This window comes from Chlamydomonas reinhardtii, chromosome 16 (genome assembly GCF_000002595.2).
Source record: "Chlamydomonas reinhardtii strain CC-503 cw92 mt+ chromosome 16, whole genome shotgun sequence".
Taxonomy (NCBI): Eukaryota; Viridiplantae; Chlorophyta; class Chlorophyceae; order Chlamydomonadales; family Chlamydomonadaceae; genus Chlamydomonas; species Chlamydomonas reinhardtii.
In genome coordinates this window covers 203,590-226,336 of record NC_057019.1, presented here as the reverse complement: position 1 = coordinate 226,336, position 22,747 = coordinate 203,590, and the positions used below count along the sequence as shown (strand labels likewise).

Genomic DNA, 22,747 nt, shown 5'->3' with positions numbered 1-22,747 from the left:
CGGGTTGACGCGGGGTTCCACACGCCACGGCGCGCCATCAGCACGAACCCCTCCCCCTTCAGGCGGTGTGTCACACAGGCATGTGCCACGTAAGGAGTTGACACCAGTCTCTGCATCCCTCCAAGACGTGTCGAGGGCCTCACGCAGCCCGCCGCCGCCGCGCACCTGTCCGCCGCCGGGGCCGCTCCGCAACAGCGCCAGTGGGTGTGTGGCCAGCAGCAGCAGTGTGCCGGCCGCGACGTCCTCCCTCACATACACGCCCACACCCGCGCCTGTGCAGAGGGGGGGTTTGGGAGGTTAAAATGAAGTAGCAGAGCGGGAGCAGCATGCAGAGGGGGAGATGTGGACGCGAACGAGGGCAGAGCCTTGTGTTCCCACGCCACGTCGTCCCTCCCGCCGTGCCTCCCACGGCTGACCCGTTTGGTTTCGCCACAGCCCCTGTTTGGAACGACCATCCCCCCAGGACCTCACACTCCAGCAAGCCACGTCACATCCCATCGCACCGCATGACACAGCCCATCACACATCGCATCACACGCCGCATGTTGCTCACCCGGCACCTCCCGCAGCTCCAGCGGCCCGCAGTAGTGCGGTAGCTGGCTGCAGCTGACGTCATCAAGGCCGCTGCCGCTGCTGCCGCCGCTGCTGCAGTACAGCTCGTACATCAGCTCGTCCAGCTCGCCCGGATCTAGATCCGGATCCCGATGAGCATCCGCCGGCCCTGAATCATTGGGCCCGTTGCCGCCGCCGGCAGCGGTGTGTGCCGCCCGCCGGGGCTCTTGAGACCTACGCCATGGGCCGGAGCCATGCTGCCGGCGCCTGTGAAGAGCCCTGGACAGCCCAAAGCTACTGCTGCCAAAGCTACTGCCACTGCTACTGCCACTGCCAGTGCTGGTGCTACAGCCGGCGCCGCTGGCCGCCCTCGCCGCGGTGGCGCAGCAGTAGCACCCATCTCGACAGCTGCTGCCTCCGCCGCCTCCTAGCTGCTGCAGCTGCTGCCGCCTAACGTGTTGCGCCGGGGCGGCTACTGCCTGTGGGACGAGGGAGCCACAGCTCCGGCCAGCCCCAGGCGGGGCGCTGGGGCGCCTGGCCGGGCATCCATGCCGCCGCACCGTTGACCACGCAGCGACCGATGCTGTCAGCGGCGCTGGCGGCGCAACCAGCCGCGACACGGCTCCACAGCAAGCCGCCCCGCGCCAACAGGACGCTTTACATGCGGGGGCTGTCACACTGGTGTGTGGAAGCTGCATACTCAGCAGCGGCCCGCTGCGAAGACGCAGGAATTCCTGACCCTAGTACTCTAGAAGGGAGGTCGACACCGATGCTGCCAAAATGAATTTGAAATATTGTAAATGTGTACTCAAATCACTTAGACAATGCGCATGCATGCGAGAAACATGATCCAATTTGCAACCTGCATTTCAATGCAAGTTCCCTGCCCTCGTTCAGCCTTGCCGTAAGCATATGAGACTTGCACTTGGCGCATTGTTCACTGCGTTTAACGCTGCTCACCGATTTGTTGCTATTTGGCTCCGCACTAGAACCATTCTGCACGCCCCAAGCGTTTAACTAATCGCAGGTGCAAAACTTTGTCATTGTAGTGTTGATATACAGTGCTGATTCAATACACCTTTACGAGGGCGCGGCAGCTGGGCGCGCCACTTCCGAGCCACGCGATAGTGCAGGAACAGGATCCTGAACTTTTAGGATGGCGCAAAAGCTTTCAAATATACTACTCATGAGGTTAGACCGTGCTGTGCCGTTTTCGGGCGTCGGCATCGGCGAGGGTGTTGCGTGGCGGGCCCCGGACGAAGAGTTGCAGCGCCGGCCCGCCAAGCTGCGGCGCTGCATTGCCATCATTAGTGCAAATGGCGTTGCGTCATTATGTTCGACTCGCGCGCTTCAAGGGGCCGTGTGCACGTGTGAGACCCGCGCCCCCTCAGACGGCGCTGACACGGCGCGGTGCCCCCGCTGCCCCGCCCCGCTGCTGCTGCTGCTACTGCTGCCCCCCGCCCCCGCAGGTACCGGCTGTCCAAGCTCAAGGACGCGACCGAGGAGTTCCTTCATTCCGTGTTCCGGGTAAGTGTGTGTCTGTGTGGGTGAGGCGGGGGCGAGCGGAGGAAGGGGACAGGCGATGACAGGCCTGGTCACTGCAGGGGGCGGCACGGTGCCATCATGACGTCATCATGTTCGGCGCCGTGACGCCCCCTGCACCCCCGCACTGGCCGCAAACGACCTCCAGCAGCTTCCGGGTCGCTGGTACTCCAGGACCGCTTCATCGGGTTCCATGCAAGGGCCACAAGCGCCACTCCGCCTCGCGCCTCCCTCTGCCCCCCTCGCTCCGATCCACCACTGCCTCGCTGGCGCACGTTCACATCAAACCACCTGCTCACCACCCCGCAGGCCAACACCTACCAGGCCGGCCGGCTGCCCGGCGCCGACGACCACGACCCCCATGACCGCGCCAGCAGCGGCACAGCCGCCAGCAGCACCAGTGGCGGCGGCGGCGCAGGCACCGGCCCGGGTGTGAGCGGCGTGGTTCGTGCGGCCTACCGGCGGGCCCTGGCGGTTTACGAGCAACCGCTAACGGAACACATGATGATCACGGGGCCGGCCATGGCGCCAACCATCAACCGACACGGCATCAAGGTGGGTTAGGGCCGTTGGGAGGTGGTTTTTGACTCGGGACTTGAGGCGTGAGTTGGGGAATGCTTGGCTGATGGCTGATGGCGGGTGGCGGGTGCACAGGCAGGGCTGGAGTCCCAGGGCAGGGCGTGGGGCCTGTGGAATGCAAGGTGCTGACCGCGTCCGCCATACCGTAGAGACGACGGCGGGTGGGTGTGGGTGTGGGTGTACACAACGCATCATTGCGGGTCACCACCGCGGATGTGTGTGTGTGCAGCAGCCCCGCGGCACGGCACACGAGCTGGCGGCGTTTGACTGGCACTGCCAGTGGCAGGCCTGCTGGCTCGCCCGCTCCAACCCCCCACACACTCCACCGAACCCCCCACGTTTTAACACCCCACAACACACCCCACACAGGACCCGGCGGCCTCCGAGCGGCTGGTCATTCGGCTTCTGCGGCACCCCAGCCCCCGCAATGTGCTGGTGAGGTATGATAGGAGCGAGAGGAGCGAGGAGTGATAAATGATGGAATGAGAAATGAGGGGAATGAGGAATGAGACGAGCGAGGATTGAGAGGAGTGAGGAGCGGGCGTCAATGGGGATGGAGAGCCGGGTGGCTACCGAAGCGTCGGGTGGGGGCGCGGGGTCGGGGTGGTGGGAGGGCCGCCAACACAGCAACCGCTAGTAAGGGTGCGGCAGCGGTGCCGGCTGTGTGCGGTGTGGACGCGGCCCGGGTGTGAACCAGCGCCGCGCCTACCTGCCAACCGCACCTGCCTGCACCTGTGTGCACCTGCCTCGCCCGCCACCCACCCCTGCCCGCACCTGCACCTGCACCTGCCCCTGCCCGCCGCCACGCCGGCTGCAGGTGGGTGACGTGGTGGCCTTCCACTCGCCACTGGCCACACTGGACGACACCCACCACATCATGGTGGGAGGCCGCGGGGGAGAGGGGGGAGGCTGGGGGGGAGGGGAGGCTGGGGGGGGCTGGGGGGGATGGGGGGGTGGGGAGGGGGGAGGGGGGGAGGCTGGGGGGGAGGGGGATTGGGGGGCTGTGGTGACCAGCCCAAACTAAACCGCACCCAATGAAGAAGCGCGAGGAGGAGAACGTGGCCTATGCTGGGGGGGAGGGAGGGCGGCTGATGGTGTTTGGGGGGAGGGGGGTGTTGGTGTGGGTGTTGGAGGCGTTTGTGGGAGCTTGGAGGTACCGTGTTAGGAAGGGAAACAACCAGCACGCGCCCGCCCATTGCGATGAGCTGTTGGTCGATAATGCTTGTTTGCGTGTGTGTGCTAGTTTGCCGGCAGCTCGACAACACATCCACATACGTATGATGTTTGTGCGCATTCCTTCTCCGTGTCCTTACGCGATATCACACACACACACACACACACACACACACACACACACAAACACACACAGACACTCTACCTCTCTACCTCACGCAACGCGTGCGCGCAGGTGCGGCGGGTGGCGGCGGTGGAGGGTCAGGAGATGGTGAGCAGCAGCGACGCCGAGCCCCCCTTCATCATTCCCGCCGGCCACTGCTGGGTGCTGGCAGACAACACACACCTGCGGGTGGAGGACGGCGAGGTGGGGCGTGCGGGGGTGGGTGTGGGGGGTGTGTGGGGGTCGTGGGGGTTGTGGGGTGTGTGTGTCTGGGGAGGGCGTGTGTTTGAAGGGAGGGAAAGCGTGTGCGTGTGGGAGAACAAATGGGCAAGGGGTCGGACGGATGCATGCGTGTGTTTGTGCGGGCGAGTGGGGCACTGGGGCGTGTCCGGTGTCGCCCTAGGGTTCACTGCAGCGCAATGACAGAAGACCGTGTCCCGTTGTTGTTGTCTGCCCCCTGTCCCGGCGGCCCCCTGCCCTGCCGTTGCAAGTTCTTTGCCATCTGCTGGGGTCTGGGAATCAGCTGCACCCAGCGGGACGTCATCAACCTGCCTTAGCACTGTCCCATCGCACACCCTGCCCCCGGCTTGCTCCCGCCTGCCCCCACCCGTGCCCTTGCCGCCCGCTGCCCCCTGCCCCCCCCAGGTGATTGACTCGCGCTCCTACGGCCACATCCCCTACTCCAACGTCATTGGTCGTGTGGTGTACGCCGCCGCCTCGCGCCACGACCACCGCCCCGTCACCAACAACCCCGAGCACGGCAGCGAGGGGGCGCTGCTGGGCGCGGGCGAAGACGAGGCGGTGGTGGCGGCGGAGGTGGATGTGGAGGGCATGTTTGATGAGGGGGAGGAGGAGGAGGAAGAGGAGGAGGAGGAGGAGGAGGAGGGGGAGCAGCAGGTGGAGGGGGAGGATGAGGAGGACAGGGAGCGCGCGCGGCGGAAGCGGGAGCGGGAGCGGCAGGCGCAGAAGCCGGACCCCGCGGCGCGGCTGCGAAAGCATGACGAGGAGGAGGGGGCGGAGGAGGGGGCGGAGGAGGGGGCGGCGGCGGCTGGGCGGCAGCAGCCCCAGCAGCCGCAGCCGCCCCAGCAGCAGCAGCCCCAGCAGCAGCAGCAGCAGCAGCAACAGCAGGGAGGCAAGGAGGTGGCGCCTGAGGGGCGCGACAGTGGGGCGGAGGGGCAGGGGCAGGGGCAGAAGCCGGGGGCGGGAACAGGCGTGGGCTTGGGCGGGAGAGCCGGGGAGGAGGCGGGCGCTGATGGCAGCCGAGGGGCAGGGGCCGCGCGGGGAAGCGGCGGCAGCGGGAAGGCGGCGGCAGGGAAGGACACGCCGCAATGAGGTGGTCAGGCGGTCAGCTGGCGGCTGGTGGCACATGGGTGGGCCCTGTGAGGGGGGGGGGCGCCAAGCCCGGTCGCGCCCCGCATGATGCGCACCAGTATGTGATGTGCTCAATGAAGCCTTGATATTAAATACTTCCGCGTCCACGCTTCCGCGCTTTCGGCCTGGATGAATCGATCAGCCACGACCCGCCGTTCTCCAACGTCGCCACCACTGACGCCACCACTGACGCCACCACTGGCACGCCTGCCGCCACAAAGGCCACACAGCCCAACACGGCCCTGAGCGAGGGCCGTCCGTACACAGAGGCGCCTCTCGACACCGGACCCTAGCATGCCAGCTCATTACCGTACAGTTGTACCAACCTACAGTCTATCTAGTACAGTCTAGTACAGCCTAGTACACTCGTACTGTCCAGCAACAGTAGCGCCTCGCCGTTGCCGCTCGCAGCTGGGTGCAGCCTGCCTCGTGCCTCCCACCCTCACCCCCCCCCATTCCAAACATCCTTGCAGCCCCGATTGCATGCTGCCCCACTCAAAAGCCCGCCACCGCCACCGCCGCCTCCGCCGCCGCGCGCGCCTCCGCCTCCGCCTCCGCCTCCGCCAGCAGCGCCAGCACCTCATCACCGCCGTGTCCGCGCCGCCGCGCCGCCCGCCGCGCCGCCTCCCAGTCCGCCGGCACGCCCGCCGCCAGCAGCCACGTCAGCACCGCCGGCTCGCAGGAGGTGAAGGAGCCGCCGCCCGGCCACCACACCGCCAGCGTCAGTGTACGGCCGCCGGGGCTCCAGGGGCAGTGCAGGCGCCGCAGTACGGCCAGTGTACGGAGGTCGCCGTTGGCGCCCACCAGCGCGTACGGCTCGCCGTCTTGCTGCGGGCGGGGCGGGAAGGGGTGGGGCGGCGTCGTACGGCAGGTGTGGAGGCCAGGCATGTCACGTCACAAGGACAAGGACCGGAATGGACTACCCCACCCTACCCCACCAACTCCTTCAGGCTCCCCCTGCCCCCTGCCCCGCCCCCCCTCCCAGCCTCTCACCCCCATGTCGCAGCCGCACTCCGCCGCCAGGTATTCCAGCACTGCCTCGCTGCCGCCCCGGGCCGCCGCCAGGAAGGTGCCGGCCGTGAACCGCAACCCGCCGCCGCCGCCGCCGCCGCCGCCGCCGCCGCCGCCGCCGCCGCCGCCGCCGCCGCCGCCGCCGCCGCCCCCTTGCGCCTCGCCCCCCAGGGCCCGACCCTCGCCGCCGCCGCCTCCGCCATCCCCACCCCCTCCAGTGCTGCTGCCTGCAGCACCTGCCCCACCGCCTGCTCGCCCTCGTGACCCAGTGCCAGCACCAGTCCCGGCTCCTGTGCCCGCCCCGGTGCCTGTCCCCGCCCCCGCCCCTGCCCCGGCGCCCGCCCTCTCCGCCGCCAGCCACGTCAGCAGTCTGACGCCGCCGCCCTCCGCCACCCAGCCCGCCAGCTGCGTGTCCAGGTAGCGCTGGTGGTGGTGCTGGTGGTGGTGGTGGTGGTGCTGCTGCTGGTGCTGCTGCTGGTGCTGGTGCTGCTGCTGCCCCCCGTGCTGCTGGTGCTGGGTGGCGGCTGGCTGGGTGGCGGTGTGTTCGTGTTGGTGCTGGGGTTGGTTGGAAGGACCGTTGAGCTGCGCCGCCGCCGCCGCCTGCAGCATCCAGCGCACTGCCGGCTCGTGACCCGCCTTGGCAGCGGCCATGAGTTGGTCGCGTGTGATGGGTAGCAGCAGCAGGTGGGGCACCCCGCAGGCGGCGGCGGCGCCGCCAGGGCCCGCGCCACGTTTCGCGTCAGCCGCTGTCACCGCCGCCTGAAAAGTTTTCATGGCCACCGCCGCACCAGCATCTGCGTCGCCGCTGCCGGCGCCGCTGCCGCTGCCGCTGCCGGCGCCGCCGGCTGCTGCATCCTCCCCGCCGCCGCCGCCACCGCCGCCGCCGCCGCCGCCGTGGTGCAGCACTTGCAGGACATCCACGTGGCCGCCCTCCGCCGCCGCCTGCGCCGCCGCAACACGGGCGCCCATCTGCAGCCCCACAGACACACACAGACACACACAGACACACACAGACACACACAGACACACACAGGCACACACAGAAGCACCAGCACCGGCATCAGTCACCAGTGACCAGTCACCAGCATCCGTCATGCGGCAGCACACGAACGTTGCTTTCTCCAAGGCGCCCAATTGCAAACCTGAACTCACAACTTGAGCTCATGCAAGCATACAGACAGACAGAGACACACACACAGCACACGTGTGCGCGCCCGTACACTCTCACTCACATGCATGTCGGGCCGGAGGCGCAGCAGGCACCGCACGGCGGCGGCGTTGCCCGCCCGCGCCGCCGCCGCCAGCCCCAGGCTTCCGCGGGAGGGCACATAGCCGCGAGCCGCCAGCCAAGCAAACCTCTCCACCGCATCGGCGCGGGCTGAAGCCATGCGGAACATACACATGCTGCCGCTGCCGTCGTCGCCCGATGGGTTGTAGAGATTGCTGGCGGGGGTCGGCTTGGGCCGCGGCGGCAGTAGCAGCTCAAGCCACGCCACCTTGTCCCGCCAGTCGGGTGTGCCACTACCGGCGGCTACAGCGGTGAAGTGCTGGAAACTCATGATGTCACCCAGGCTGAGGCCGCGTGACGAGCCGCCGCCGCCGCCGCCGCCGCCGCCGCCAGCCCTCCTGCTGGCCGCTTCTTCCTCCGCCCCCGGGAGCTGCAGCCTCAGGGTTGCGAGGTCGCAGCCCTCAGCCACAGCGGTCAGCAGCGAGAACCGAGGAACGCTGGCATTCGCGGGGAGCTGCCCCGTAGCCGGCAGCAGCAGGCGCTTATCCTCATGCCCAGCTTCTACTCCAGTTTCCGTGGCAGTGGAAGTAGCAATGGAAGTAGCAGTAGCAGTGGCAGTAGCAGTTGCAGTTGCAGTGGCAGTGGCAGTAGCATCCTCGCCACAGCCGGCTGCTTGGCCCGGCGCTGGCAGCCGCATGAGCCAGGCAGCCAGGGCGGGGTGCCCTCCTCTCAGCGCCGCCAACGCGGCGTGGGGGCTGGGGTAGGCTCCGCAGCCGCCCTGGGCGGTGCTGCGGACCAGCCACTCACAGGTGGCGGCGTGGCCGCCCTGCGCCGCCTCATGCAGCGCCGTGCCGGGGGCGCAGCCGCGGCGGCGCAGCCAGTCGCACACGTGCGTGGCGCCGGCCCCGGCCGCGGCCTCCATGCACTCAGGCGTGAGCAGCAGGCCCGTCGCGCGCAGCGCCACTTCCAGGTTCGTGATAACGCCACTAGCGGCGGTAGCTGCCAGCAGCTGGCGGCGCTGTTGCAGCGTCAGCGGCCGCATGGCGCCGGGGGAGTTCCATCGCTGCGCGAACTGCTGGGGATTGCAGGGCTGCGAGGTGTGCACGCCAGTTCGGGAGCGCAGGACCGCCGCGAAGTCACGACAGGTGGCTTTTAGTCCAAGCACAATCGTGTTACTGTCGACGTAGCTAGCAATTCGCTCCAGCAACTCGGGCCGGGAGAACACGCGCGACATTGCGCTCTCTGACAAGGACGTCGTTTCCTCGCCCCCCGCATCATTATGGCGTACTACTGACATAGATCTGACAATTCTGGTCCCAAGGAGATTGTTCTTACACCTCGGCCCGAATGAAAAAGTATGAAACCGTTCCAGAGCTCGTGACAAGAGCCAGCGTTGGTTGCATGTTTACGACTTTTTCCGAATACATAAAGCAAATCAGCCTCGAATCTGTTCGGCAATCAGCTTGAAGCCCTAAGACCATGCGGTAACCTGCTGCCAGCGGTTGCTTAATGTCCACTTCATCCCTCCTGTCCCCCCTCCTTCCTCTCGTCTCAACTTCTTCTACCCTTTCTCATGCCTCATCACGGCTCCCATTCCAGCTCCGACAGCAGCAGCGGGAAGGTGGTCGCCACGTCCTCCTCAATGAAGCGAGCCACGGGCTTGAGGAAGCGCAGCCCGGCGGCTGCCACCGCCTCCTCGCCCCGGCCCTCCCGCTCGCCCTCAGCCGAGAATGTAATGTTCCTGTGGGGGAGGTGTGTGGGCAGCCCGTGAGACCGGGAGCCCGGGAGCATGGGCGTGTCATGCCTGCAGCTGAGGCAGCACACGGAGCTGCAAGCTGCTGCCAACAGGTCGGGTCGGGTCCGTGCTCAGTGATCCGGGCAGCGCCTCAAACACCAGGCTCCGGGAACACAGCGTCCACCCACCCACCCCACATACATGCCTCCACACACACACGCACATGCCTCCACACACGCACGCACGCACGCACTCCCCCGGCCCCCCTCCGTCACCTGTACTGCACGGGGTCGTAGGTCAGGGTGGCGGCGTAGGCCTGGAACAGACGCAGCCAGAAGCAGGCGCGCGCCTCCGAGGTCAGGTAGCGAGCCGCCAGCTGCTGGCCTGGGCGGCGGAGGGGGGTGGGGGGGAGGAGAGGGGGATGGAGAGGGTGGAGGAGGAGAGGGTGGAGGAGAGGGTGGAGGGGGTGGGGGACGAGGGGGTAGGGGGAGGGTGGCGGAGAGGGTGGAGGGGAGGGTGGGCGGGGCGGTAGGTCAGCGTAGATGTGGGTTACCGGTTAGCCTTTGTTGAAGTTAAAATGAGGGCAGTTGTGTTTGTGCAGGGCTGACCTGTGGGCAGCAGCACCTACCGGCGGGGCACAGGCTACCGGGCGCCCCCGCGCGACCCCAGCCGGAGCCCCTCTCTCTCTCCCCCCCCTCCCGCCCCTCCCGCCCCTCCGTACGGCATGACGCGGTGCTTCCGCCCGCCGGCCCCACCCGCCAGCGCTATGCGGTGCGCCTGCTGGTCGTGCTGCCGCGCCCAGTCCACCGCCTCCAAGATGTCCTGGGGGGCAGGCGGGGGGGGGGGGAGGGCGCACACACGGCGAGGGCGGAGGGGGGGGGTTTAGCCCGTGGGGCTAGCCGTTCATATGGAGAACGGACGGGGGCGGCAGCAGGAGGGCGGCACAGCAGGTGTGTGTGAGGACGAGCAGGCCGAGTTAGGCCGTACGTCGTACGTGTGCACGTGGCGTTCAGTCCGCGGTGAGCCGCCGCCACACGGCCGCCACAATACCACCACGCCGCCACACCAGCACATCGCCAGACCCCACCCGCCCTCCCGCCCTCGCCCGGCATGCTGGGCTTCCCGCCTCACCTCCGCCCCACCCCCCGCCCTCGGTCTCCCTCACTTACCTTCGGCCCCCCGCCCTCTTCTTCCGCACCCACACCCACCTCCGGCCCCGCCCCGTTCTTCCACACAGGCAGGAAGTGCACCCCGGGCTCCAGCAGGTGGTGGTAGTAGGCCTTCGGGGGTTGGGGTGGGGCGGGGCGCGGGGAGAGTGTGTCGATGGCATTCAGGTGTCAGACATGCCAGCAAACGCTTTGACAGCCGGACACACGCCCACACGCTGCCCCTGGTGCATCAGCTGCATGTGCTACTACACCTAAATAATCATGAATGTAACACCCCCTCCCGCTGCAACTGTACCTGCCTACGACTTCACTTCTTAATTAATCATGAATGTAACCCCCCCCCCCACACACACACACACAGACAAACACACACGCCCCCCCTCCCCCTTTCCCCCTCCCCACCCTGTATCCGCTGTCCTCCTTGAGCACCAGGCTGCCCATGGTGAGCAGGAACTCCAGCTTGGAGGACAGGCCCTGGGGGGCGGGTGTGTGTGTGTGCGCGTGTGTGTGTGTGTGTGTATGTGTATGTGTGCATGTGTGTGCTTTCGCCATACAACCACACGCACAAGCATCAGGACACGTGAGGACCAAAGGGCAGAGCACTACATTCGCAACCGCCACGCCCGTCGTCCTCGCTCTTGTGCATTCGGTTCGAGTTAGTTCAGGCTGGTACTTACACTTGCAGCCCCACCACCACACGCCCCCCCCCACCTGTCCGTCCACGTGCAGCAGGTACTTGTAGCGGGCGTGGTGGTCCATGGGCATCAGCCGGTCCTTGCTCACGTCCAGCCGGTCCCTGATTGGGGGGCGGGGGGCGGGAGAGGGGGAGGGGGAGGGGGAGGGGGAGCAGCACGGGGGACAGGGGGTGAGACAAGCACGAACGCGCGTGTATGTCTGTGTGTGTGCGCCCTTCAACCCCACACGTTGCGCCCCACACCACCCTCCACACCGCCCGCCGCACCTCCCGCCTCTCCTCCCACGCCCCTCTCCACGCCCCCTCTCCACCGCCCTCACCCTCCCCCCACCCACCCACCCCACCCCGCCCCACCTGTGGTGCGCGTTGGCCCACTCGTGCAGGTGCTGCCGCACGGGGCAGATGGCGGTGGAGCGGCCCGTCACCTTGCACAGCGCCGCGCCGCCCGCGCCCAGGCGCTGGCAGTGCGGGTCGCGCGGGTGCACGTAGCGGCCGTAGGCGGAGAAGCGGGCCACGGCCAGCGGCGCGCGGTCGGGCCAGGGCGTGTCGCGGTTGAAGGCCTGCGGGTTTGGGGGGGAGAGGGGTCGAGAGGGGGCGAGAGGGGGGGGAGAGGGGTCGAGAGGGGTCAAGAGGGGGCGAAGGGGGGTGGGGGGAGAGGGTGAGGGGGCGAGAGGGGGTGAGGGGCCAGGGGGCAAAGGGGCCAGGGGGGGCGAATGATGGCCCGCAAAGCAGGAATTTGCGTTGCCGGCGTACCGCCCACATTGGAAGTGAGCAAGAACGCTGGCGGTGAGTGTAAAAGGCCCATGCTCTCTTTTTCTTTTCTACAATGTCGTTCATCAAAACACCTGCCTCACTTTTATTTTGTCCAGGAACTTGCGCTGGTAGGCCTTCATGTAGAAGTGGAAGTTGGGGACTGCGGCAGCAGGGGAAGGGTGGAGGTGTGGTGGAGGCCGGGGCCTGGTGGTCCACCCCTGGGGACCGCCCCATGCCCATGCGCACCCAAGCTCTCGCCCCCTCCGCGATTTTGCATTCCGCCCACTCCATCACGCCCACCTGCGCATCCCCGCCCAAAGCCCTAACCAAAGCCCCCAGCCCCTTCAAACCCCTCTGTCGAACCCCCTCTCCCGAGCCCGCATTCCCACCTGGCGCTACCCATTCCGTTCACCTACCCTACCCGCCATCCCTCTCAATAGACCCCCCACCTACCCACCCCGGCACACACTCCCCCCGCCGCTCACTGAGGATGTCTGGGTGCGCCGCGCTCTTGCCGAAGCGGAACACCGGGTAGTTGTCGCGCGCGCCGGCGCTGGCGTTGGTGAGGCGCACGGGCCGGTCAATGGTGTGCCACACGAACTCGGCGTTGGGCAGGTGTGCGCCGAAGCGCTGCTGCAGGTCCAGCATCACTTTGAGGTAGGCCGTCCACAGCGTCACCTGCAACATGCCGGGTCGGGGGAGTTTGGGGGGGGAATGTGTGGGGGAATGTGGGGAGCTGGGGGAGTTGGGGGGGAGTTTGGGGGTGTTTGGTGAAGTTGGGGCGGAGTTTGGGGGAGCTTGGGAGGAGTTGGGGCATGTGTTTCCCCGCCCCGCCACCACACCGACTCGCCACCACGCCATCCCAATGCCCTGCGGACTGCCTCCCTCACCCCCCAGCTGCCGATCGGGCAGCACACACACACATACACACACCTAGCGTAATGTTTTCCTTGTGCTCTTTAACACACCTAGCCCCACACGCGCTCCGCTCCCTCGACCCACATGGTGGCCAAAGGGCTTGAGCTTCATGCGGCGGACGGTGTCGATGACGTACACGCGGCCGTTGTAGAAGCCCACGGCCAGGCCCTTCTCGCGGTTGCCGGCACTGTGGGAGGCGCACGGGGGGATTACATTGATGGGTGGGGGTTGGGAAGTGGGGAGGGGGAAGAGACAGAATGGAGGGGCGGACAGAGGCGGTGAGAAGCCGTGGAGGTTGCCAGGCTTTCAGGCAAGCAGTGGAGATGGGCGCTGTGCGGCGGGGGCGGGGGGGGGGGGGCTCGTGGTAATGGGGTGGATGGGGATATGCGGCGGGCGCAGGGGCGGTCTTGGCACATGGTGACATGGCCTGATGGTGACATGGCCTGATGATGCGACTTTTAGGTGGCCTTGGGCGCATAACCCCCCTCCCACACACACACACCTGCGCTTGACACACACGAAAGAACAGTACTCCTGCAGTGAGCCGCATCAGCGGGTGCTGCGCCTAGCTCCCCGCGCCTGCCCCCACGCCTGTGTTCACCTGTGACACTGCCGGCCCCCACTCCCCTGCCGGCCCCTGCCCTCTCACACGCCTCCCCCACACCCCCTCTGTCCGATTGGCCCTGGCGCCAGCGGCAGCAGCAGGCAGCAGCAGGCGCAAGCGGTTGGCCGTACACGGTGCTAGCGAGTGCGCCCCCCATCCCCACTGCCCTCGTCACCCACGTGTGTAGGGACATTGTGCGCGCCATGAGCTCCGGCGTGATGCCCCCATTGTTACGATACAGCTCCAAGTCCTGGTCGATGGATTTGTAGACCGCCTCATACTGGTCGCAGAACTCGGGCGGGGGCTTCGCCTGGTAGCGGGCTGTGGCGGGGGGGAGGTTGCTGGCAAAGCATGCCAGCAGCAACACCACGCCGCGGAGCGCGTGGTGCATGCCCCTCATCTATGATTGGATCCTATAAGTAGTTGTTCCTCCATTGCTGTTGATTTGAGATGCGGGGCGTTTGTACGCGCGTCGGCGGAAGGCACGTTTGCGTCCAGTTGTGTATTTGGCCCTCAGTATGCACTGATATTTTTAGTACTGGTAGTAACGATGGTGCGCTTTGACAACTCAAATGCCCAGGTTTTGGCAACATCGACTTTCAGGTTCCAATGCGAACGACAGACATGTTTATTCTGCTTTCTTATTCACGGTTTGTTGCTCGTGCTATTGCACACGCATTTGTGCTGCGACAACTGCTTACAACGACGAACTGTTGCAGCCACATTGGTTCGGCGCCGTGCTCGTTCTGAGTTTATTTCCAGCAGCTGGCTAGCTGTCTCTGGGTAAACTACACTGGCTCTCGGCAAACACCCACTACTATTACGTCTACGTCGGTCCCACTCCAGTACCAACCTGAAGTGTTGCGCTCCAGTCTCATCGGTAGAGTCTCAGTGTGCGTGAGACCAAGCTATCATCTATGGCTCTTTGAATGACGCGACATGTGGTGTCGGGCTTTGGGTGTTGCTGAGTGGCAGCGGTCGGCCCAGCGTCGACAAGGAGCGGTGACGCTGCCGCCGGCCGCACGCACCGCGCACGGTGACATTCTTGCAGCACGTCCGGTGGAGGGCGGACATGGCGAGTCAGCAGCCCACGTCGGCATCTAGCTTAGGGGCAAAGCGGCAGCGGCAGCAGGCCGCCCGGCTCAGGCCCCAGCTCCCGCGGCGGCCGTCACCCGTCCACCTCCCCCTGCTGCTCCTCCTCCCCCTCCTGCTGCCCAGCCCCCATCCCCGCCACGTGGCACGTGCCGACCTGCTCCGTTACTACGGCAACATCAGCTACCCTCTGGACGAGCAGCTGTCGTACTGCGACACGCTGGGGCCGCTGTACGACGGCATAGGGGTGGACCTGGCGCTGTGGAACACATCCGGCGGTGGGGGCAGTAGCAGCGCGGGCGGCGGCGGGGGCGGCGAGAGCAATGGCGAGAGTGGGGGGGAAGGGGGCAGTAGCGGTGGGGGCATCACCGAGGAGGCGCTGCAGCTGGCCATTGACAAGTACACTACCAAGGGGTCGCAGAAGGTACGTGAGTGAGTGTGAGTGAGTGTGTGCATGTGTATTCAAGTGTGTGCGGAAGAGGTGTTGGGAAGATGGATGCATGGGGTTGGGAAGGCGGGCGTGTGGATGGGTTCGTGTGGGTGGGTGGGTGGGGTGGGTGATGCTTTGGGCGCTGTGGATTGGGGGAGGGGTTGTGGATGTGTGATGCAGGGGGCTGGGGAGTACGGAGGAGCGGCGCGGCGGCGGCGGCGGCGACTGCCTTGTTTCAAGTGCGCGCCCTGGGTGTGGATGGGGGCAATGCCGGCGCCGAGAGCAATCCCGGTGCCACTGCTGGGAACTGGGCACTGGGAGAGGGGCGGTGGCCACGCATGTGGAGCACCGTATGCGGTGTGGACACGCACGGTGTGGCGGCGTGGTGGCGTGGGCAACAGCGCCCCGGGCTGTCCCGACCAACACCCTGGGGCCCTGGAGCCCTGACGCACCGCCGCACCCACAATCCTCCTCAACACTCTCCGCCATCCTCTGCCCCACGCACACACCGTGCCGACACACACATACACCGCGTGCCGACACACACACACACATACACACATACATACACACACAACAGTGTGCGCTTGATCCTTCCTTGTGCTCTGCAACACACACACACACACACACACACACACACACGCACACAGGGTGTGGCCCTGGCCTTCTACGGCGGCGTGCCCTACATCATCGACCACGAGCCCCGGCTGTCGGGTCTGGGCCACCACGTCAACATCCTGTTCACCTACATGCTGGTCATGCTGGACCTGCAGCGCCAGTACGGCAGTAGCAGTAGTAGTCATAATGGCAGTAGCAGCAGTAGCAGTAGCAGCAGCGACGGCAGTAGCGGCGGGCGGTCGCTTATTCCGGATGTGGAGTTTGTGCTGGCCAGCAGTGACAAGCCGCTGGTGCTGCGGGCGGACCACCCGCCCGGCCGCGTGCCGCCGGTGATGCGGTTCTGCTCCTCGGACGAACACGCCGACATCAAGATCCCGGTGGGCCGTGGTAGCGGGGTGCGGGGGGCTGTGGTGGAGAGTGAGGAAGGGACGGGACGAAGGAATGCAAAGATCGCGTGTGGCTGTGTTTGGCCCCACCCCCACACCCTCCACCCTCTACCCTCGCCCCCCTCCTCGCCCCCCTCCTCACACCCCTCCCGATCTCCCGCCATTCCTCCCGCCCCTCCCCCGCCCAATCCTGACCCCTCCCCGCCCCTTATCGCTACCCTCTTCAAGTCTTCCTGCCCGCGCCCCCCCTGCACCTCCCTGCGCACAGATCTTCCACTTCTACACCAAGAAGTACACCCAGAACTACCTGGCAAACGCGCCCAAGCTGGCGGCGGCCTACCCCTGGGAGGCCAAGAAGCCCGTGGTGTTCGGCAGGTGGGGCGGGTGCGTGGGTGGGTGGGTGGGTGGGTGGGTGGGTGGGCGGTGTTGGGGGTAGGTAGTTTGTTCCAATACCAAAGAGTCAACCCGGGGCTTGAGTATGGGTGGGGTTTACATTCATGACCAATCAAGAAGTGGGCGGGGTTGGGGGTGGGCACCGTGAGTGAGTGTGGAGCCGGGTGCAGGGCTGCGGCGCGCAGGGGAGGGTGTGGGTGGGTGGGTGGGTGTGCTGAGTCCGTACATGGGTCATACGGTGTGCACTTCACAAACACACACACACACGCACACACACACACACACTCTGACACGCACATGTGTTTTTGTGTCCTCAGGTTCTCCAAGTACTACCGGCACATCCACCCCGCCGCCGCCAGCACGCTCAAGCGGGGCGCGCGCAACAGCTCCATATGCAGGCAGGCAGGTGCAGGCAGGTGCAGGCAGGTGCAGGCAGGTGCAGGCAGGTGCAGGCAGGCAGGTGCAGGCGGGTGCAGGCAGGTGCAGGCAGGCAGGTGCAGGCAGGTGCAGGCGCCGGCCCGGGATCCTGGCGCCCGGGTCTGACGCGGGGGGGCAGGGGGGGTTGTAAATACCAGCCAAAACTAAACCAAAACCAACGAAGACGAGCGTCGAGCGGAGCACTGAGGGTCCTCTCTAGCCGTCAAAGGGAAATTGGGCAGGGCCCCTTGCAGCCGCACACAACAGGCTTGGCACAAGTGCTGGTCATGTGTGGCAGAGGCGTGGAACCCGCAGCAGAGAAGGCCGCCTGTAGACGGCTAGGTGTGTTGAACCCGCACTCAGGCAGACACTGACCCACACGGCTCGTCTGTGTGTGTGTGTGTGTGTGTGTGCGTGTGTGTTTATGTGGTGTGTGTGTGTGTGTTTGTGTCTGGCTGGCTGGCTGGCTGTGCAGGAGTCTGCCTTCACGCTGACGTGTCCGGTGCGGGCGCACTTCATGGAGTGGGCGGCGCGCGGCCGGCACGCGGACGTGCTGGACGTCAAGAGCGGACCGCGCGTGTCGCTGGCCAAGCACGCCGCCTACAAGTACCTGCTGCACGTGAGAGTGGGGGGGAGGGGGAGCGAGGTGTGAGGGAGTACGGAGGTATCGATGGCCCTCCCTTCCTCCGCCGCGTGTTCTCAATCCGTTAAACCCCTTCCCAACCCGCCTCCTCAACCCCCCTTGGGAATGGTGGAAACAACCCAAACCCCCACCCCTACTTCACTACACTCCTCTGTACCAATCTTTGCAACCCCCACTCGTCAACATCATCTCGTCTTTTTGATCATGCATCAACACCCCTCACCCCACCCCACCCCACCCCACCCCATCCAACCCCCAACAACTCGCATATGCAGCTGCAGTTCTCCTTGCCGCGCGACTGTTTCCTTACGGGATTGGTTCAACCTCAACCCCACCACCCCCAACCCCACAACGCCGCGCCCGCAGCTGGACGGCCAGGCGCTGAGCAGCCGCCTGGAGCAGCTGATGCCGCTGGGCAGCCTGATCTTCAAGGAGGACAGCGGCTACAAGACCTTCTACTACCACCTCATGAGGTGGGCGGGGGCGGGGCGGAGAGGGAGAGGGAGAGGGAGAGGGGTTTGGCACGCTCACGGCGTTGACCCAGTTCCCAACGTCCTTTCCTCTCTCCTCTGCCTCCAACACACACACACAGGCCGTACGAGCACTACGTGCCTGTGTGGAAGGCGGGCGGGGGGCCGGAGGACGTGCTGGAGGCGCTGCAGTGGGCGGAGAGCCACGACCAAGAGGTGAGGTGGGGCAGCGGCGGAGGCCATGGCGGGGGAAGGGGTGGGGGGCTCCGGGGGAGCTTTCAGTGTTGCGAGTACACAGGGGTGCAGGTTGGAGGGGCAGTGCAGGGATGGGAGTGGTTGGACATGCATTGGGTTTGGTTTAGTTTGGGCTGGTATCTACAACCCCCTCTACAACCCCCCTCTACAACCCTCCTCTGGTTTTTTACACACACGCACCCACACACACACACACACACACACAGGCCCGGCGTATGGCTGCCGCCGCGCAGCAGGTGGCGCTGACCTACCTGTCCAAGAGGGCGCGGTCCTGCTACTGGCTGCGGCTGCTGCAGGTGGGCGTGGGTGCGGGCGGGTGCGGGCGGGTGTGGGCGGGTGTGGGTGGGTGGGCTGACTCCGCGGGCTGGCCTCCACGCGCAGAGCCGTTTGCGGCACGGATTGCCCCGTACCGGCCGCCCCGACCAAAACCCTGTCCTCCCCTGTCCCCCCTGCCCCCTGATCCCCTGCCCCCCGCCCCCTATCCCCCCCCCCCCGCACCCAGGCCTACGCCTCCCTTCAGAGCTACACGCCGGTGCGGGGCGGGCGCGGGTCTTACCTGGTGCCCGTGTCGGAGTACCTGGAGGATGTGGGGCGCAGCTGGGAGCGCGGCAAGCAGCTGCACAAGATAGAGTACTGAGATATGCAGGGCTGGCGGGGCGGGGGCGGAGCTGGTGGTGGCGGGTAGACAGGAGGCGATTGGGGCGGCGTTGGCTGCGGGGTGCTGCGGGGTGCTGCGGGTTGGAGGGTGGCTAGGTAGGGATGGGTGTGAGTTGGAGGGACGTTCAAGGGCCGGCACCGTACCGTACGGCTGGAAAGGGTGTGCGATGGGACAGTGTTTGATGGTGAGGGGCAGCTGTGGCCCCAGCTAGGAAGGTGTCCAGGTAGACAGGTATGATAAAGCTTCCAGGAGAGGCCTTGTAACTGCCGTGCTGGAAGTCCCAAACCCGTGAAAGTGGGGGCCCGCGTGTGGACGGAGGAATGACCCCTACACGCGCTGCCAAACATTGGATGGACGCGCACAGTATACCTCATGTTAGGCTACTTAAAAGTAAACGCGAGTTATAACATCTGTAACAGCTGCGCTTCCGCACGAAAACGGCATTGGGGTGGGCATGTGTGCCCCAGGCGCCTCCACCACAATGAGGAGAGATCGGGCAGCGCTTGCTCGCATCACGTACTGGTGTGTATGAAACTGAGGGATTGCAGGAGCAAGTTCGCGGTGCCGTCGTAAAAACTCCTTAATGAGTGACATTACCAAGGATTTGCCTCTTACGTGACGCCCGCGCAGCACACTCGCGCTATGTTGTCTCCTTTCATGGCGCACGCACGCGCAAAGCAGTGAGTCGCTCGGCATCGGTGCCTGCAAGCTTATGTGTAGTGTTAGTCATGGGTGGCGCCGCCTGGCCCGCACCGCCTGCCTGCCCGCTCGCAGTCGCAATCTCGGGCTACTCGTTCTACCAGGGCAAGGACTTTGACGGCCGCACCTGGCCGGGCGCGGACCTGAGCGCCCAAGCGGTGCGTGCGGGGGTGCAGGCGGGATGAATGCACATGTGTGTGTATGTGTGTGTGTGTGTGTGTGTGTGTGTGTGTGTGCGTGTGACGTGTGTGCGCCGTGGGCTGGCGGGAGCTGGCCTCCCGCTCCCCACTCCACGGCGGCACCGAGGCTAGGCACGCTCGCGGCCGCAGTGGCCGCGTCGGCTGTGCGTGACGAGCCCCCCATCCCCCACCCCCCAGAATCCAGTGTGTGTGTGTGTGTGTGTGTGTGTGTGTGTGTGTGTGTGTGTGTGTGTGTATGTGTGTGTGTGTGTGTGTGTGTTAAAAAACGAAACGAAAGCCCGCCCAATGACGCGACGGAGTTACTTACCGATACCCACCATTTTACCGAGCGTCGCGTGACTGTCGTGACCCAGGTAGTCATACTTACCCGCGATAAGCCTGGAACCCCACGGGCGACCATTCGGCCTGACCCCGCGATGCACCTGTATGCGTCCATGCTCCGCACCCTGGGCGCGCTAAACAACGTTTACCCAGCACGCCTTATTCCCGGATTCCCGCCCGCTGGTCGTAGTCGAGCTCACCTATAGGCAAAGGTGGAAGCATGGGCATAGGGTGGCAGCGAGGAAGTGTCACGGGCATGCGAATGGCAACGGCGATAAGAGAGGCGGCGTGCAGCAGACAAGCTAGGTATCACGCGTCCCAAATCCCGCCCACTAAGTACAATAACACTATTGGAAGAGGGCGAGTTAGCGGTGGCACTGCGACTAAACGGGGTCGAGGCTGCATGGGGGACGTGGCGGGCGGCGGTTGCAGCGTTTCCAGACGCGTGTCAAGCTGGTGTGTGCTGTGCGTGACGTGTGTGCGCCGTGGGCTGGCGGGAGCTGGCCTCCCGCTCCCCACTCCACGGCGGCACCGAGGCTAGGCACGCTCGCGGCCGCAGTGGCCGCGTCGGCTGTTCGTGACGAGCCCCTGTGTGTGTGTGTGTGTGCGTGTGTGTGTGTGTGTGTGTGTGTGTGTGTGTGTGCGCGCGCGCGCGCGTGCGCGCATGTGGCGGCATTTGGTGGCCGTACAGCAGCCCGCACAGGGAGGGACGCAGCCAAGGGCGCGCTTGCAGCTGATTTGCATCAACAACATGAAAGATGCTTACTTTTACCGCTACACTGAAGGTCGCCAAGCTCTCCAACGAGACCACCACGCAGTATTACCAGCGCCTGGCGGGCACCTGCAGCGCCAGCTGCAGCTGCGGAGCATTCAAGTGAGTGAGCGGGGCCTGAGGGGCTTGCTGGGGTTAGAGGGGGGCGGTGCGGCGGCGGGGACGCGGGGGGCCCGGGGGGGGGGGGGGGCGTGGGACGCGGGGGGGGGGGCGGCGGGGCCGCGGGTAGTGCTCAGGTGCGTGCTCAAAGCAGCAACACAAGGGGCTCACACCTTATCCAACTTAATTTTGCCGGCCCCGCTAACCTGCTCGTCCGCTACTTGTCTTTCCCTGCTGGATGGGTTGCTGCTGCATCACCACCTCTACACGCCCTCGCGCCTTCGCCCTGCATGCACTATATGCACAACTCGTCTGTCGCCAACATGCGCATGAATGCTCCCCTGCAGCACCGCCGGATGGTGAGTCACGCACACGGTTGGGCGGTTGGGCTGCGGCCCCTGCTGCTCCTGCAGTCCTGCCAGCCTGACCATTAGGCGGTAGCTGCCATTATTGCCGTATTGCCGTACACCCCCTGTTGTTCTCCTTGCGGCGAAACTGTTTGCCGGCAGGATTAGTTCAGAGGTATTCCCTGGCGTTGGCAGGACAGCAATTGCCAGCTGAACAGCTGAAGTAGCCACCGAAGTAAATCAACCAACCAACCCCTCCCACCTGCCCAAAGGCTCAAGACGTACTACGACCCAGCCAAGCTGGGCAATGAGAGCACCTTCAGCCAGCCCACACAGGTGGGCAGGACGGGGCCGTGTGTGTGTGTGTGTGGGGGGGGGGGAGCGAGGGCGGGGTAAAGCCAGGCAGGCCAAGCGGTGAAAGGTTTCCCCGCTTCCCCTGCTGTGTGCGTCGCCTCAAGTTCGCCTCACTGCCGTCTGCGTCACCTCACAGACCTCCGGCCCCATGTGCCCATGTGCCCGTACGTGTGGCCCGCCCACTTGCAGGGCCTCTACGCACGCGACAACCCGTGTAGGTGGCGGCCGGCTTGCTGCTGCACGCCGGGTCGCGGGTCGCCTGGCCCTGGCCACCCGGTTCCCTGCCGGGCACGAGCTGAAGCCACTCGCCACGTCGCATGACACGTACCCGCTTCCGCCGCCCCTGCTGTATGTGCGTCCACAGGCAATGTGCCCCCACTTCCGCCGTCACCACCTGCCCCTCCCTCGCCCGAGCCACCCTCGCCTGTGCCGCCTTCGCCGGCTCCTCCCTCCCCCGCCCCTCCCTCCCCCGTTTCGTCGCCGTCCCCGCCCTCGCCTCCCCCGCCCAGCCCCCGGCGCCCGCCACGTAAGATGTGCCCCAGGGAGCTGGGCAGAGGGCCATGACGGACCTGCGAACCTCCCATGCAACCTCCACCCCGTGCTGACCATCTGCCACGCGTGTGTGTATTGGCACGTGTGTGCAGCCCCACCGACTTCCGGTAGCGCCCTGCCCGCCGCCCGGCCGCCACGGCTGTCGCTGCTGCTGCTGGCGTCACTGGCGGCGGCGGTGCTGGTGCAACACGTGGCGGCGGCGGCGGCTGCTGGCTGCCGCTGACGAGGGCGTGCCGCTGATGAAAGGCAGTCGCCAACGGCTCTGTGATCATTATGATTTTGTGTAGAGGACTCTCATGCTGTAACGGTTTCACAGCCTGCATGTGCTCCAGTAGCGCCGGGCATGTGGACAAGCGTCCAGGAGCGGCGAGGGGTGCTGCTGCTGAGGTTGCTGTCCCTGACAGTGCAAGGTGCGCGATTACCCAGGTGCACGACCGTAATGTGTCCGCCTGAGCTGTATCCCCATTTACCGGGACCTGCCCCATGTCCCGCGGCTGCCGCCTGACCGGGAAGAGGGAGGTGCAGCTGCCGAGGGTCCATGCCATAGTT

General features: G+C 65.9%; 6 protein-coding genes across 6 annotated transcripts in view; 3 read left to right on the top strand and 3 right to left on the bottom strand.

Moving 5' to 3' along the window:
* The window catches only part of CHLRE_16g694704v5 (uncharacterized protein), a 5,502-nt gene extending 4,167 nt beyond the window's left edge, over positions 1–1,335 (bottom strand). Inside the window, exons 1-3 of the mRNA XM_043071790.1 lie at positions 1,113–1,335; positions 554–1,031; positions 166–272 (exon numbers count right to left, since the gene is read on the bottom strand). Coding sequence (XP_042915289.1) covers positions 166–272; positions 554–1,031; positions 1,113–1,250 — 723 coding nt within the window. The 5' untranslated portion in view covers positions 1,251–1,335. The remainder of the gene's footprint in view (positions 1–165; positions 273–553; positions 1,032–1,112) is intronic.
* Positions 1,336–1,455: 120 nt separating this feature from the next.
* CHLRE_16g694703v5 (uncharacterized protein) lies at positions 1,456–5,461 on the top strand. The gene is made up of 7 exons (XM_043071789.1): positions 1,456–1,743; positions 2,022–2,079; positions 2,404–2,649; positions 3,043–3,108; positions 3,491–3,553; positions 4,082–4,213; positions 4,655–5,461. Exons 1-7 carry the CDS (start codon positions 1,709–1,711, stop codon positions 5,339–5,341), a joined length of 1,287 nt encoding a protein of 428 aa, XP_042915288.1. The 5' UTR covers positions 1,456–1,708; the 3' UTR covers positions 5,342–5,461.
* Positions 5,462–5,463: 2 nt separating this feature from the next.
* Positions 5,464–8,885, bottom strand: CHLRE_16g694700v5 (uncharacterized protein). The gene is made up of 3 exons (XM_043071788.1): positions 7,624–8,885; positions 6,374–7,360; positions 5,464–6,208 (listed from the first exon to the last, which is right to left on the bottom strand). Exons 1-3 carry the CDS (start codon positions 8,851–8,853, stop codon positions 5,876–5,878), a joined length of 2,550 nt encoding a protein of 849 aa, XP_042915287.1. The 5' UTR covers positions 8,854–8,885; the 3' UTR covers positions 5,464–5,875.
* Positions 8,886–8,938: 53 nt separating this feature from the next.
* Positions 8,939–14,041, bottom strand: CHLRE_16g694750v5 (uncharacterized protein). The gene is made up of 11 exons (XM_043071791.1): positions 13,672–14,041; positions 12,973–13,075; positions 12,456–12,648; positions 12,072–12,130; positions 11,572–11,777; positions 11,235–11,319; positions 10,926–10,997; positions 10,563–10,634; positions 10,110–10,176; positions 9,630–9,738; positions 8,939–9,360 (listed from the first exon to the last, which is right to left on the bottom strand). Exons 1-11 carry the CDS (start codon positions 13,890–13,892, stop codon positions 9,201–9,203), a joined length of 1,347 nt encoding a protein of 448 aa, XP_042915286.1. The 5' UTR covers positions 13,893–14,041; the 3' UTR covers positions 8,939–9,200.
* Positions 14,042–14,155: 114 nt separating this feature from the next.
* On the top strand, positions 14,156–19,129 carry CHLRE_16g694800v5 (uncharacterized protein). Its single transcript, XM_043071792.1, has 9 exons — positions 14,156–15,008; positions 15,665–16,009; positions 16,287–16,393; positions 16,729–16,813; positions 17,304–17,447; positions 17,838–17,944; positions 18,064–18,157; positions 18,403–18,492; positions 18,699–19,129. The coding sequence occupies exons 1-9, from the start codon at positions 14,565–14,567 to the stop codon at positions 18,831–18,833; spliced, it is 1,551 nt and encodes a 516-aa protein (XP_042915285.1). The 5' UTR covers positions 14,156–14,564; the 3' UTR covers positions 18,834–19,129.
* A 136-nt stretch (positions 19,130–19,265) lies between these two features.
* CHLRE_16g694809v5 (uncharacterized protein) lies at positions 19,266–22,671 on the top strand. The gene is made up of 9 exons (XM_043071793.1): positions 19,266–19,376; positions 19,485–19,534; positions 19,629–19,711; positions 20,860–20,948; positions 21,293–21,304; positions 21,565–21,628; positions 21,836–21,860; positions 22,011–22,172; positions 22,291–22,671. The coding sequence occupies exons 1-9, from the start codon at positions 19,336–19,338 to the stop codon at positions 22,419–22,421; spliced, it is 657 nt and encodes a 218-aa protein (XP_042915284.1). The 5' UTR covers positions 19,266–19,335; the 3' UTR covers positions 22,422–22,671.
* The last annotated feature ends 76 nt before the right edge of the window (positions 22,672–22,747 follow it).